Genomic DNA, 13,271 nt, shown 5'->3' on the forward strand with positions numbered 1-13,271 from the left:
AAAATATTATCAGGTTTAATGGATTCTTAAAGATCTGAAGGTGTAGAACAGAACGCTTAAGTCCAAAATATTTCGAACTGCCAGAAGAAGGTTTTGAAGAATAAAGCCAACTTTAGACATTCAGTGAGATAGAACAACCCACTTATGCTCCAGGTGCTGAGCCGACAAGAATTATTCTAGGAAATATACTCACAAAATTGAGCATCCTCGATTGTATTGATTTCGTTCATTTGGGAAAGTTTCTGATCATTTTTTGAACTTTATTTTCGAATAAATAAAACTATCAAAAGCAATGTTGATGTTTGCAGGATTCAAGGACTCTAGCTTGTTCATTTGATCTACTTAGTTTGGAATATAGGTTTCCCGAAATCTCAAGCATATAAACATATTGAATAGAATAAAATACTGTCAATAGCAGAGCCACACCGGTTTGAGCTAAATTTTTCTTCGTTTTTAAGCATAGTACTTTAGAAATAATCATTAAATTTGTATTATTTTCAAAAATAATCTGTCCTGAGTTTCGCGTGGAAAGTCGAACTTCTACCGGAAGAATAACATAATATCGAAATAATTCAATATGAAGCTATGCAGAATATCACCCAAAATAACAATAAAATCTAATGCTTAATTACCAGAGGAATGACCAAGGAGACCACTAAATAAGGTCTTTAAATCAGACTTCTTTGATGGTAAGAGAGCTCATGTTAGACCGAAGAGCTCCTTTCAGGAAGCTGTCGATAGAGACAACATTGCATTTGGTATTGGCAACTGGCAGGCAATAGAACCAGCTTTATCCGACATCTGAGGGAGGCCTTGGATCACAGTTGATCTGTACGACCATCGAAGTAAGTAAGTAAGTATGATCAAGAAGGCAAATCCAGTGTGGAGGCTAAATACAAAATTGAGGAAATAAAAGCAAAATAGAGTCCTGTCAATTGTCGGATATATTTTTAATTGGGTTGGTAGGGAATGATTAAAGCATTTTACAGGGATAGCTATGAATAATATCGTGATATTTTACCTTATATCTAAGCATATCAGTATCGGAGACAATGGCTCCTGTTATCAGCACCTGGTTAAAAAGGATATTCCCAAATCTTATTTTTGTGAATTTTAAATGCGCCTTTAGTATAGGCAACATCATTAATTAGTCTATTTCATATGTTTTTTAATAATTATTCATAGAAAATTGTAAAATTAATGAAGTATTTAAATGTGTTAATAATAATAATTTCCGTTAAATTTCAATTTAAATCCTCTAATTCAGAGCTTTACAGGACCAACTTCATCAGAATAAAAACAATTAAATCGACCTCAATTTCAATCCACATTCGCGAAAAAAGAAGAAATTTTAAAAAAATGTCCATCAATGTTTCAAACAATTCAACAATTACTGACCAATCATATTGAAATCAAGATGCTATATACATGCTGTACACAGTATACAATGCATCATACACTTGCGTAAATATGCGTGCATGTAAAATTGCACATGCAAATATTAAAAGGGTTGCACAGTCTTAATTGCACTTGTATTGCAATTCCCGCCTTTTTAACCCATTTTTTTTGTATGCAACACGTGTTCCTGCTTTAATCCACAAAAATTTCATATCAAAAATGATTTTTTTTTATTAACCTTCACATTGAACCTTTACATACTCTGCATTATATATGTAGCTACAAAAAACACAAAATCATATTTTTTGTCGTATATAAAATTTGTGAGCAAATTTATTCTCTCGGAACTTGACGGAGACTTGTTGAGAGTGAGAGGGAAATGGCTTCATAAAAATGCAGGATTCGAATCACTCTTTAATCAGTTTTAAATTAGCTTTTGATGCTTAAATGCTCAGCAATTGATCAAGATAATTAAGAAAATTGATAAAAAAATTGTGATTTTTTGTGCTGCAAATATGACTAAAGTGATCAAGTAAGAGCCGAAAGCATCCATTTTGATAATTCTTTAGTGCCCTAAATGTGAAAAAATTGAGAAGTTACTCAAAATTTTGGTCATTTATAATGAGTTGAGAATTAACAGTGAATTGGCAGCTATGGCATAGTTTTAAGGAGAGCTTTATGATTTTTGTATGAAAAAAAATTGGCTCAAATTCGAGTGAAATTCAAATTTTTGGAGCATTGTCTCTTTATTAACCAAATTTTGGAGTTCCAGTTACTCTAATTAACGACCTGAGGTTCATCTTAGCCCGAGCGATCCACCACGGACAATTTAAAGCTCCACTAAATCTCTTTTATTGACAATATACAGAAGCGATCACTATTTGGCAACCATATGAAGACGGTTTCTGTTTTGGGTTAATAAATAAGCTTTTGCGGTACCTGAAAAGCTCCGTGGTAGAATGTTCTACATATATGTTGCTCGGGAAGTGGAAATCTTGTCGGATTTGTGCACTTTTTCACTGTTTTAGGCCAGAGTTGACAGGAGTTCGAACTCTGAATTCCAAGAAAGACACCTTAAATTATGGAGTCCTATTAACTCTGTTTTCGAGGCTCTAGGCTTTAGGAATGATTATTCTATCTGTACTATTTGAAATTGGTATTATAGTATTGTATCCCAGGTATAGACTCACGATATCTCAACTTTGACAAATTTTTGACTAAGATGAAGTCAAAACCGAGATCAAATTGGGATCCATATAATCCCAATATTGACAAAAAAGGCACAATGGTTAAAAAATATCGAAAAATCCGGTTCCAGGTTGGTGTTAGCCTGGATTAATTCTGGACTTATTCTGGATTTCATATAATCTGGCCCGAGGGGAGCTTGGCTCTAGAATCTGAGCTTGAATTTAGCTTAGGACCAGATTTAATGAAACTCATAGCAAAACCAGCCATAAACAGGATTCTTCTCCTTTTCTACATCCTATGCTATCTGGGTCATATTAACTGATCCATAAAATTTAATCTAATTAGCAAATTTACAGCTCAAAGGTTACAAATCTATGCACTAAGCTCTAATTTTGATTATTTGTTACGAATTCAGTAATTTTAGCATTTTTCCATAATTTTTAATCAGCTTAATCAGCTTCTATTTTGTAAACAAAGTCCTCAATCATCCCAGAATGATTTGCAAAATTCATTCAATTAATGCTGACTTAATCCTTTTTTATTCCAATTTTCTAATCTAGCCTGCTACTGATTCTATCGATGCTACATCTTGATACCTCAGACTCAGTTACTCTACAATGTCAATTTCAGTCCCAAAGCTGGATTGTAATCCACAATACTTATTACTGTCATGTCCAGAATCCAGTCAACATCTTTACAATCGATTCAGCCTACATCGACCAAATTACAGGAAGTCACTTGAACAACGGCACCAACAATGACGTCACTGGACTGTACATTCCGAATAAAATGACTTTTTACTTCCCGCGTGGACTTGAAAAAGTCTTTAAAAATCTTAAAGGAATTGAAATTTCTGATTGTGGACTTAAAGTTGTCCATCAATCGGATCTTAAAGCACATCCAAAATTGGTCGAACTTTATTTGAATAACAATCAATTGGATGTGCTGGAAAATGGACTTTTTGACTTTAATTCCAATTTGGAACTGATTCATTTGAGTGGAAATAAAATTTCATTTATTGACTTTAATGTTTTTGATAATTTGGTCAAGTTGAGGTTCCTGTACCTTGATTCCAATAGCTGCATTGACTGGAAAATTGAGAATGACTTTATGGCCATCCATGGACTCATCAAGTCAGCAATAGGGCGATGTAATGATGCTGATTATTTGGCTATTGACCAGACAATCAGGAAGCTTGAAATTGAGTCAAAAAGCTTGAATTCTGTGGACTTTAAGGACAAGCTGAATGTCCTGGAAATTGAAGTAAAAAAGTCAAAATTTGTCAATTATTTTGAACAAAAATTGCAGTTCTTCCAAGCTGATCAAATGAAACGATCTTTGGAGGAAATTTCGACAGTTCCGGACACAATTTTGACAACTTCAGTACCGGCATCGCCAATTGTGCCTGCAGAATCCATAAAATCTCAAAATTTTTCATCAAATGTCGATAAAATTGACAATTTTAAGCCACAATCTCCAAAATCTGAACCTCAATGTCCATCATTCAACGAGACATTGTCAGGTGTCAAAAATAATATTAAGGATGCAGTCATGAGATGCACAAGTAAATTTACAGGCGTTAATGAGAGATTGACGAATCTTAATGACACAATTTTGGACATTCAGAACTCAATTTTGAGTATTAAGTACAGCAACATCAATCAAGTCACTAAATTACAAGCTATAGAAGACAATTTGAACAATTTAAGGACATCATCGAACTTGAAGTTTGAAGAAATTGAAGAAAAGATTGAGGATACTAAAAACAGCTTGATAGCAATGTCTAAACATGTAATAAACAGATTTGAAATGAAATTTGAGGAGAAAATTGGCAAAATTGAAGAAAAATTGACAAAAATTATGAAAGCATTGAAAATTGAGGATTGATGAGATTTGGGAAGGGATGGGAATTGTTGGAATTTAATAAAGAATGTTGTTAAAGTTTACATTAAAATGTTGAATTTTGGGAATGTTTGGAAATTACAGAATGCTGTAAATAGCATTTTTAGGCACTTCCATCCCTCAACGTAAGGTATTGCATCAAAATCATTAAACAAAATTTCCTGAATATCACAAATCGATATCTTGACTTGACTTCCTTGACTAAGACATACGTGAGCCTATAGTCGTATAAAGCAGGTCTCTATCCTTCGAGAACTACTGAATAATAAAGACTTTAGCCAGAGTGTGGCCGTCTCAAATTCGAATTCTTCGACATTTGATTGTCGAAGAAATTAGAAACATTCGAACTCAACTTATTTTAAAATGAAAATTTACGTTACGAAGAAAATTATAAGTAACGGTCAAAAAAAATTTGAATTTTATCGACAAAAATATTTTTTTTTGAAAAAAATTTACAGTCGTTTTTGAGACAGCCACACTCTGACTTTAGCTTTCCTTTCTACACATCAAATTCAGGATTTCTTTGATTAATTGATCCAAAATTCAGCACGATGTCGATGTGACTCTGAAATCGTCCCGAACAGAGTTGATAGGTCTCTGGGAATCAGACTCTCCTGAACTCCAAAGTCCGACTCCATTCGAGTCCTATAGAATCAAACTTCAGTAGAGTCGGGCTCTTAAATGGAGTTCTGCCAAATTTTGATGCCAAATCTCACATGAAATCATATTCACCTCGGACTTTAAGTAAGGCTGTATTTTTTCCGGGACGCTGCTGTACTTTTCAGCCTTGCTGCTGTATCACGACAAAGCCTCATAATGTCCCGATTTTCAAGAAGTCAAAAACTCCATAAAAATTTTGGAATTTTGGTTAAATATTGAACATTTTCCTTTTGAAGGTTCAGGTTTGATTCCCGTATTAGAAATGTCCCGATTAATTTTCAATGTCTTGCTCCCCATCTGACCATTAAGTAATTTCCAAACATTCTCTTCTGATTCAACCTATCTCTATTCCTTTTAATCTTTACTTGTTGAACTTCATTGCAATTATATTCAACCTTGATTTCAGCACTTCCAATTCAACCAATCATAAAGTTTCATACATCAAGATGCACTTGCGTAAATTTGCGTATGCAACATGCATTTGTGCAGCATATGCAAATATTATTGAAATAAAAAAGGGTTGTGAAGGAATAAGAAGAGTCAAATGCAGCCAATCATGGACTTATGGTCGTTTTCATCAAAATCATTTGATGCTGTTTATTTCAGAACTGTTCCAAATTTCTGGAGCACTTGTTTACGTCGATGAGGAGCACGTGGATTGTTTGTAGGCCGATAAGAACATCTGAAGCTTGTTTTTGTCATTCTTGAATGAACAAAAATACGATTTTAGTAATTAATGTCCAGTCTAATTAATGTGATGTGGACTAAGAGTATGGGCAGAGTTGGTATGACTTGATTTTGGACAGTCCGGTCTCTGCTGGTGAAGGTGGTAGGACTTTTGGAATCTGGACTCTAAAATGGAGTTCTGCGAATTCTAGCCTGAATTTTGGTCGATGTCACATTAATTAATACTTCTTTACTTACTTCCTTGGCTGGGGCGCACGGGGGCCCATTGCCGCGTTTAAAGAATGTCTGTAGACAGCTCACATTAATTATACTGGACATTAATAAATTCAAAACGTATTTTTGTCTGGTGTCCGAACTCCAAAAGTCCAAAAAGGCGCTTCAACTATCGGTTCCCAAAAAAAAGTGGAGGAGCCTCCTTATTGGAGTCCGGATTCCAATGAATGTGCCTTCACATTGGAATCTTGCCGACTCTGTCTAATGTCTGGAGTCTTTTGGATTCTGAATGTTGGAGTCTTACAAAGATGGAATTTTCTATGGAACCTTTAATGGCAGTGACTGCTTTGAGATTTTTGTTAAGAATTAAAAATGGTGAAATAAGTGAGAAATTGACTGTTTTGACTCTCAGATGGATTTTTTAGAGTTGGCAGGACTCTAGTGGATCCGGATTTTAGTCGAGTCGAACCTGACAACTCTGGACATCCTCCTCCTAAATTTGTATCAATTCTAATTGTACCCAGCACTTTATTATCCAATAATCAACCCCAAATACCCCAAATAATCCCATAAAATCCCCAAAAATTCTAAAATTTTATTACAATAGACCTGAAAAATTCAAAATTATCAAATATGAACAAAAGTTATGTTTGTTATTCCTCAATACAGCTGCAAATTCCACAAATGTGTGTTTTTATGAATTTCTTGATCATTTCCTGACAGTCGTTGTGAGATTTAGAGCGGATTGAAGCTTCTTCTTGACAATTTTAAAATTTTATAATTAAAATGACTGGTAAGTTAAGAATATTGAGGATTAATGTCTATTAAATCACATTTTATTCAGGTATAGAAGCTTTGTGGGTTCCAATTGATCGAAAAGTTAATAAATCTCAACTTGTTAATGCTGCAGTCGATCATAACAATGATAATCTTTATATTGGAAGGTAAGAAGAAGAAGGCAGGCTTGATTTTCTGTGTATTGGTGCTGATGTTGTCAAAATTTGAAGCATTTTGTGGTTTTTTTAATCCGTTGCTTTGTTAAGTATTGATAGAAATTTGAAGTAAATTGTTTTAGTGATTGCTGGTGCTGGGGTTGATTTAGAGGTGAAGGGGAGGAGATGGGGTTGATGGTTTAGAGGATTTTCTCAATAAATCAGAGAAAACTGAAGAATTGTGTCCAAAAAGAGGTGGAAAAAGGGAGTTGACAATGGTTAGACACTCAAGAAGTGAAGTACTGTATCCCTATCCCTCCCCATCCTGTCCCTATCCTGTCCCTATCCTGTCCCTATCCTGTCCCTATCCTGTCCCTATCCTGTCCCTATCCTGTCCCTATCCTGTCCCTATCCTGTCCCTATCCTGTCCCTATCCTGTCCCTATCCTGTCCCTATCCTGTCCCTATCCTGTCCCTATCCTGTCCCTATCCTGTCCCTATCCTGTCCCTATCCTGTCCCTATGCCTCTTTATCTACTTTTAATGACTCTGTATCCATTCCAATCACTCCCTATCTCACTATGTTGCTCTCTGCAACTCCCTGTCACTTCCTGTCACTTCCTGTCACTCCCTGTCACTTCCTGTCACTCTCTGCAACTCCCTGTCACTCCCTGTCACTTTCTGTCACTTCCTGTCATTCCCTATCCCTCCCTATCATTCCCTATCCCTCCCCATCTCTACCAATTCACTCAAAATGTACAGTAAATACAGTACTACTTAATCATGAGTGCCTAACCCTGCGAAGTTGGACATCCGTCTATTTTTTGGACGAAATTATTTAATTTGCTGGAATTTTTCGAAGAAATATCTAAAAAACTGCTAATTTATTGGGTTTCATATTTAGGGGAGAGGATGCCCTTCTGCCTAATGTCTGGCTGCATCCCTGATCAGATGAGAATAATATACATGCTACTTGTATCTTCTACTCTGTTTAGCTTACATAAGACCATGAAAAACAGCAACAATTTCTCAAACTTCCAATAATTTCCACTTCCAGAGCTAAATTCATGAGAGACTTAATCCCAGGAAAAGTATCATCCGATCTCAAGTCTATTCGTATATGCTACGACGGCAAGGAATATTCTTTAGATAACTTCGAGGTTCTGGTCAACGATGTGAACTTTATATGGATTGAAGCAAGCAATGGAGATGTTCCAAAAAATGCCGTAATTGGTGGACGTGCAGAGGATGGAGAGACTTTATATGTAGCACGTGCTAAATATTTATTCTTGACAATTCCTGGCAAACTACATCCATCACATAAATCTGCTTATGTTCCATTTGATTCGAAGGAACTTGCTGTAAAGACTTATGAGGTTCTTGTCAGATTGGAATCAAATGGTGAAGCATTGAAGCCGAAACCTGAAAAATTGGTATCACCTGGATGTAAGTCTGTTGAATCTTGAGTTATTTCCAATATTTACCTCAAATAATCTCAATTAAATCCACAGTTGAATGGGTAAGATTCATTAAAAAGTCAGGATGGCCTGAAAATGCTGTAGTTGGTGGAAGTGGCTATGATGGGGTACAGCAAATGGATCAATACATTGCGAGAGCCAAGCATGACACAAATGTCATTATTGGATATGCCTACAAAGATGGAATCTTCTATGGAACCTTTAATGGCATCGAAATTCGTACCGAACGTTATGAACTATTTGTCAAGACATAAAGGACATGATTTATAATTATTTTATTGACATGATTATAAATGTATAGAATAAATCATATAAAGGACTTTAAATACATGAAAAAATAAATCTGAAATTTTTTAGTCAACAATATGCAACATTTATGGATGTTAATCCACAGCAGTCACTAAACTAACTTAACAATGAAGACTCAAATAGTATCAGTCTGAATTACGTCGATCACCGACTGGATTCTTTTGTGGAATTTGTCCTAAATTTTCAGTTCTACCAACAACCGGCTTAATCACTTCCATTTCAACTTCACGACGATTCTTTTGAAGTAATTGACTTGCCAGCTTAGTCACACGATTACTTGGCAATTCATAGTATGGATTATGACTTAATTTCTTTGTTGTTGTAGACGATGTGGATGGAACATTAAGGACATCATCCTCATCATCATCAGCTTCACATGCTGTCTCAATTGGTCCACATTCATCCATTAAATATTGATATTTTGGCTTTAATAAGGAACACAGTTCCTCAATGCCATCGAGTGTCTGATGAAGTTCATCAATTTGATTGCCGGGAATGTATTTCCTTAATATTGACAGATATTGTAATAATTTGATCCTAGACACAGACATAATGCCATAGCTGTCTTGTAGTTCCATTTTAAGGATCTCTGGATCATCCAGTGAATATCCATCAACAACACCATCATCATTTTGTGATTTTCGATTGCTTTTTGCAGCTTCACGTCGGACATCGTCACTAAGTTTCCTTGGTGATGGCATTTTTGGCATTGACGCACGTGACATTGTCGACGGCTGTTGATATCCACGCGGTATTCCAGTTGGTCGCTGTTTTAAATTATTAACAAGATATACAAATGCTTTTGGTGGACATTCATACTTGTCAGGTTCACACATATAAAGTGCATGACGTATGATAAGTGATACATCAGCATTTGATGGATATCTCATTAATATTGTAAGGCATGTCGTATAGTCATTCGTTAATAATTTATCTCTAATATGTGTAAGCATTGCAACAACAATATAATATGTAAATTTTAAATTATCTCCGATGCCAAAAATTGCATCCCATAAAATGAGCAAATCTAATAAGTTGAATTCACGGCCAAATAGTAAGCGTAACCAACGTCTGGAAATAAAGAGAACATATTGTTGTGGATTAATTTGATGTTAATTGAAGGGTGACTAGATGTTGTGTTGATTGGTGTGGAAGGTATGGTCAATTTTGATGGAATTAAAGTTTATAAGATCAAGAATCTGCACTTTTGCTACCCAAATTGACATGAAAGAGGTTAGAACTAGACAATTTCTGGATATTATTTGGATATAACATATTTTTATATATAATAGACTCGGCATGTACACTCTGGAATACCTAAGAACACCCAGGTACATCTATGAACACCCAAGGACAACCTCGGAACACTTAAGAACACCTAAGTACACGTAGGAACACCCAGGAAAACCTAGTTAAATCTAAGTACACTTAAATACACCCAGGTAGACCTAAGTACACCCACGTACACAAAGATACACTCAGGTACATACAGATAAATTCATGTACAGCTAGATACATAAAGGTCCACCTACTAGGATCACCAGGATAAAACCAGATACATCCATCTTCACCCAAGTGTACCAAGATCACCAAGATAAACCTAAAAATACCTAAGAACATCCAGATAATCCCAGAAACATGTAAGTATAACCATGAACATCCAGATACATCTAAATTCTTCCAGATAATTCCAGATACACCCTGGCACACCTAGATATACGCAGATATAACTATGGACATCCAAGAACACCACAGAGTCAGACGAAAGGCCTTTGGTAATAACCTAGGCTTCAAGTCGGAGCATTGTTCCAGTAAGTAAATAAGTTAGTAACCCAACAACACCCAGGTACACCTAAATACAATCAGGAATACTTATTTGCACCTAAGTACACTTTGGATTGACTTAAAAATACCTAGGAACACTTAGGAACATCAATAAACACCCAGGTATATCCAGTAACATCCAAAAACACTAAAGTACACTAGGGACACTCAGGAACACCCAAGTATACTTAGATACAACCAGGAACACCTAAATACTTCCAGATACACTTAAGAACACGTTAAAGATTCACCCTACAACTATTCTAAAGAATATACTAGTAAAGTGGCACGCTGGTTTAGTGTAGATGTAGATCTACGTCGAGATACGTATCCCACCCCAGACTAGCATGAATCACGCTAGCATGTTGCCAGATTGATGATCACTCAACCGACTTGTGCTATTCAACTTGTATTAGGAAATACAGCCATAAATTGAATGAAATTACTCAAAAATAACCATCTGCACTTCCAACACAACCAATTAAATTAAATTTTTTACAACATAATCACTTATTTCATAGTTCCATAGCCAGAGTTGCAACACAGGTGCCTGTGACAGTCAAAAACCGTACAAATTCATGACAATTTTTCTTCCAAAACCGTACAAATTCTTGATAATTTGTATGGTTTTGGTAGAAAAATTATCAAGAATAAATTTTCAAGAATTTGTACGGTTTTGGAAGATAATGTATCAGGAATTTGTACGGTTTTTAAAAGAAAAATTGTCAAGAATTTGTACAGTTTTTTGCTTGTCATAGGAACCTGTTTTCCAACTCTGCATCCATACTTACATTCCAAACAATGCCAACGGTATCTCCAATTTCAAAAAATGATTGTGCAAGTGCAGATCATACTTGGCAAATATCTTATCCCTAACCATGTTAAGTTGATGTACAACTTCAATTTCCGAGCTCTTTTTTGGATCCTTTTTTGGACTGTCTTCCTTCGGGATATTCGACAGCTGTCCACTTTCGGATATTGTCATGTCATTAACACGATAAAATAGTTCAAGGCTGTTCATCAGGTGACTAAATAAATGATAAGAATCCTCTTCGATGTGTCCTGGATCTAAGACAGTCAGCAATATTGGATCTAAATTAATTGTCGTTTCCTCCTGGATATGACCAAGACTTTGATGATCGCAATGCATGACAAAGATGAGCGGTGCCAATATCTCATGCATACCTTGACGGTAACAGATTAATGGATATTGTCGGGCATAACAGAACAGGATATTGATCATGACTTCCTGTACACTTTCCGTCCGGTAATAGTCAACATTCGGGTTGGTACGGACGACATCCTGATGAATTACGTTCCGCAGTTCCGTATCACAAAAGTGCTGATTCCATAAACTGTCTTTGGATTGTGACAGTGGATTGTCCTTTTCCTCGACGACACGAAGACTTGCTGGATCTAAAATGAACTTTTTTTTTAGGTCACGATACTTGTTCCTTTGTTCTTTACGTTCCTCTATCCAATTTTGTGGATCATTTGATAATCCACCGAGTAATACATTCCATATGACAGATCTGAATTTTGATACTTTAAGGTCACCGGATATTGAGATTGTACGGAGCTTCTTAAGGTCGGGTTCTGTGGCTATCATCATGCACAGGTCACGCCATTCTGTTCTGGAAATTGGAATTGATTATGAAATATTGAAATTTTCACTTTTTTTTGGGTAGACTTACTCATAGTTCTTAACATTTTGGCCATAACGGCTGCTGCTGCGGTGCAGATGACTAATGTGATTGTCATCCTTATTGTCATCGCTTAAATTGTTATCATTTTGGATATTTTCATCATTATTTGATGATTCGACAATCTCCCAGCTGTTTAGATCCATGACTGATGACTTTGACTATTGTGACTGGATGTGCTGATTAGCTTATTATGTCTATTTACTTAGTAATCTCATGTAAAAATAAATGAATCAATTTTTTTTTTCTTTTTTTGTGTATTTTGAAACTTTCTTTCTTGTAAACATTTTAAAGTTGCGTACCCCCGGAAAAGGGGTTTGAATTTATTTTGACCGTTATTTAGTTTTGGAAGTTTGAAACTTGTAAGGTGAGCTTTTGAAACTTAATGTTGAGATTTTGATGGGAATTTTTTCAATTTTTTCAACTTTTTCAAATTTTTTAATTTTTTAATTTTTTTCTTCAATTTTGTAATTTTTCAATTTTTTTCAGTTTTTTAATTTTTTTCAGTTTTTTAATTTTTTTCAATTTTTTAATTTTTTAATATTTTTTTCAATTTTTTAATTTTTAAAATTTCTAAATTTTGCAATTTTTAATTTTTTTCAATTTTTCTTTGATTTTTTCAATTTTTTCAATTTTTTCAATTTTTTTAATTTTTTTAATTTTTTCAATTTTTTCAATTTTTTCAATTTTTTCAATCTATAAAATTTCTAAATTTTGATTTTTTTAAATTTTTTCAATATTTTCAATTTTTTTCAATTTTTTTTTTTTTTCAACTTTTTTGAAATTTTTTTCAGTTTTTTAAATTTTTTTCAATTTTTTTAATTTTTTCTTTTTCAATTTTTTAAATTTTTTCAATTTTTTAAATTTTTTTCTCAATTTTTTAATTTTTTAAATTTTTTAAATTTTTTCAATTTTTTAAATTTTTTCAATTTTTTCAATTTTTTAAATTTTTTCAATTTTTTCAATTTTTTCAATTTTT

The 13,271-nt window shown here is 34.4% G+C and overlaps 3 protein-coding genes across 3 annotated transcripts; 2 read left to right on the forward strand and 1 right to left on the reverse strand.

Moving 5' to 3' along the window:
- The first annotated feature begins 1,789 nt into the window (after positions 1–1,789).
- Positions 1,790–4,473, forward strand: LOC139089620 (putative leucine-rich repeat-containing protein DDB_G0290503). Its single transcript, XM_070639204.1, has 2 exons — positions 1,790–1,930; positions 3,147–4,473. Exons 1-2 carry the CDS (start codon positions 1,914–1,916, stop codon positions 4,471–4,473), a joined length of 1,344 nt encoding a protein of 447 aa, XP_070495305.1. The 5' UTR covers positions 1,790–1,913.
- Positions 4,474–6,770: 2,297 nt separating this feature from the next.
- Positions 6,771–8,820, forward strand: LOC139090080 (uncharacterized). Its single transcript, XM_070639770.1, has 4 exons — positions 6,771–6,841; positions 6,893–6,992; positions 8,036–8,424; positions 8,490–8,820. The coding sequence occupies exons 1-4, from the start codon at positions 6,835–6,837 to the stop codon at positions 8,708–8,710; spliced, it is 717 nt and encodes a 238-aa protein (XP_070495871.1). The 5' UTR covers positions 6,771–6,834; the 3' UTR covers positions 8,711–8,820.
- TBC1D5 (TBC1 domain family member 5) lies at positions 8,713–12,544 on the reverse strand. The gene is made up of 3 exons (XM_070639759.1): positions 12,284–12,544; positions 11,381–12,223; positions 8,713–9,836 (listed from the first exon to the last, which is right to left on the reverse strand). Exons 1-3 carry the CDS (start codon positions 12,436–12,438, stop codon positions 8,891–8,893), a joined length of 1,944 nt encoding a protein of 647 aa, XP_070495860.1. The 5' UTR covers positions 12,439–12,544; the 3' UTR covers positions 8,713–8,890.
- Positions 12,545–13,271: the final 727 nt, after the last annotated feature.

The sequence above is a fragment of the Chironomus tepperi genome, unplaced genomic scaffold, assembly GCF_022539635.2.
Source record: "Chironomus tepperi strain 1889 unplaced genomic scaffold, CSIRO-AGI_Ctep_v1 contig_13, whole genome shotgun sequence".
Taxonomy (NCBI): domain Eukaryota; kingdom Metazoa; phylum Arthropoda; class Insecta; order Diptera; family Chironomidae; genus Chironomus; species Chironomus tepperi.

Coding starts and splice junctions, on each gene's coding strand:
- LOC139090080 (XM_070639770.1), top strand. Junction 6,993..8,035: donor GATAATCTTTATATTGGAAG/GTAAGAAGAAGA, acceptor TTCCACTTCCAG/AGCTAAATTCATGAGAGACT. Junction 8,425..8,489: donor AAAATTGGTATCACCTGGAT/GTAAGTCTGTTG, acceptor TTAAATCCACAG/TTGAATGGGTAAGATTCATT.
- TBC1D5 (XM_070639759.1), bottom strand. CDS start 12,438: ATGGATCTAAACAGCTGGGAGATTGTCGAATCATCAAATAATGATGAA. Junction 12,224..12,283: donor CAAAATGTTAAGAACTATGA/GTAAGTCTACCC, acceptor TCCAATTTCCAG/AACAGAATGGCGTGACCTGT. Junction 9,837..11,380: donor CCGTTGGCATTGTTTGGAAT/GTAAGTATGGAT, acceptor CTTTATTTCCAG/ACGTTGGTTACGCTTACTAT.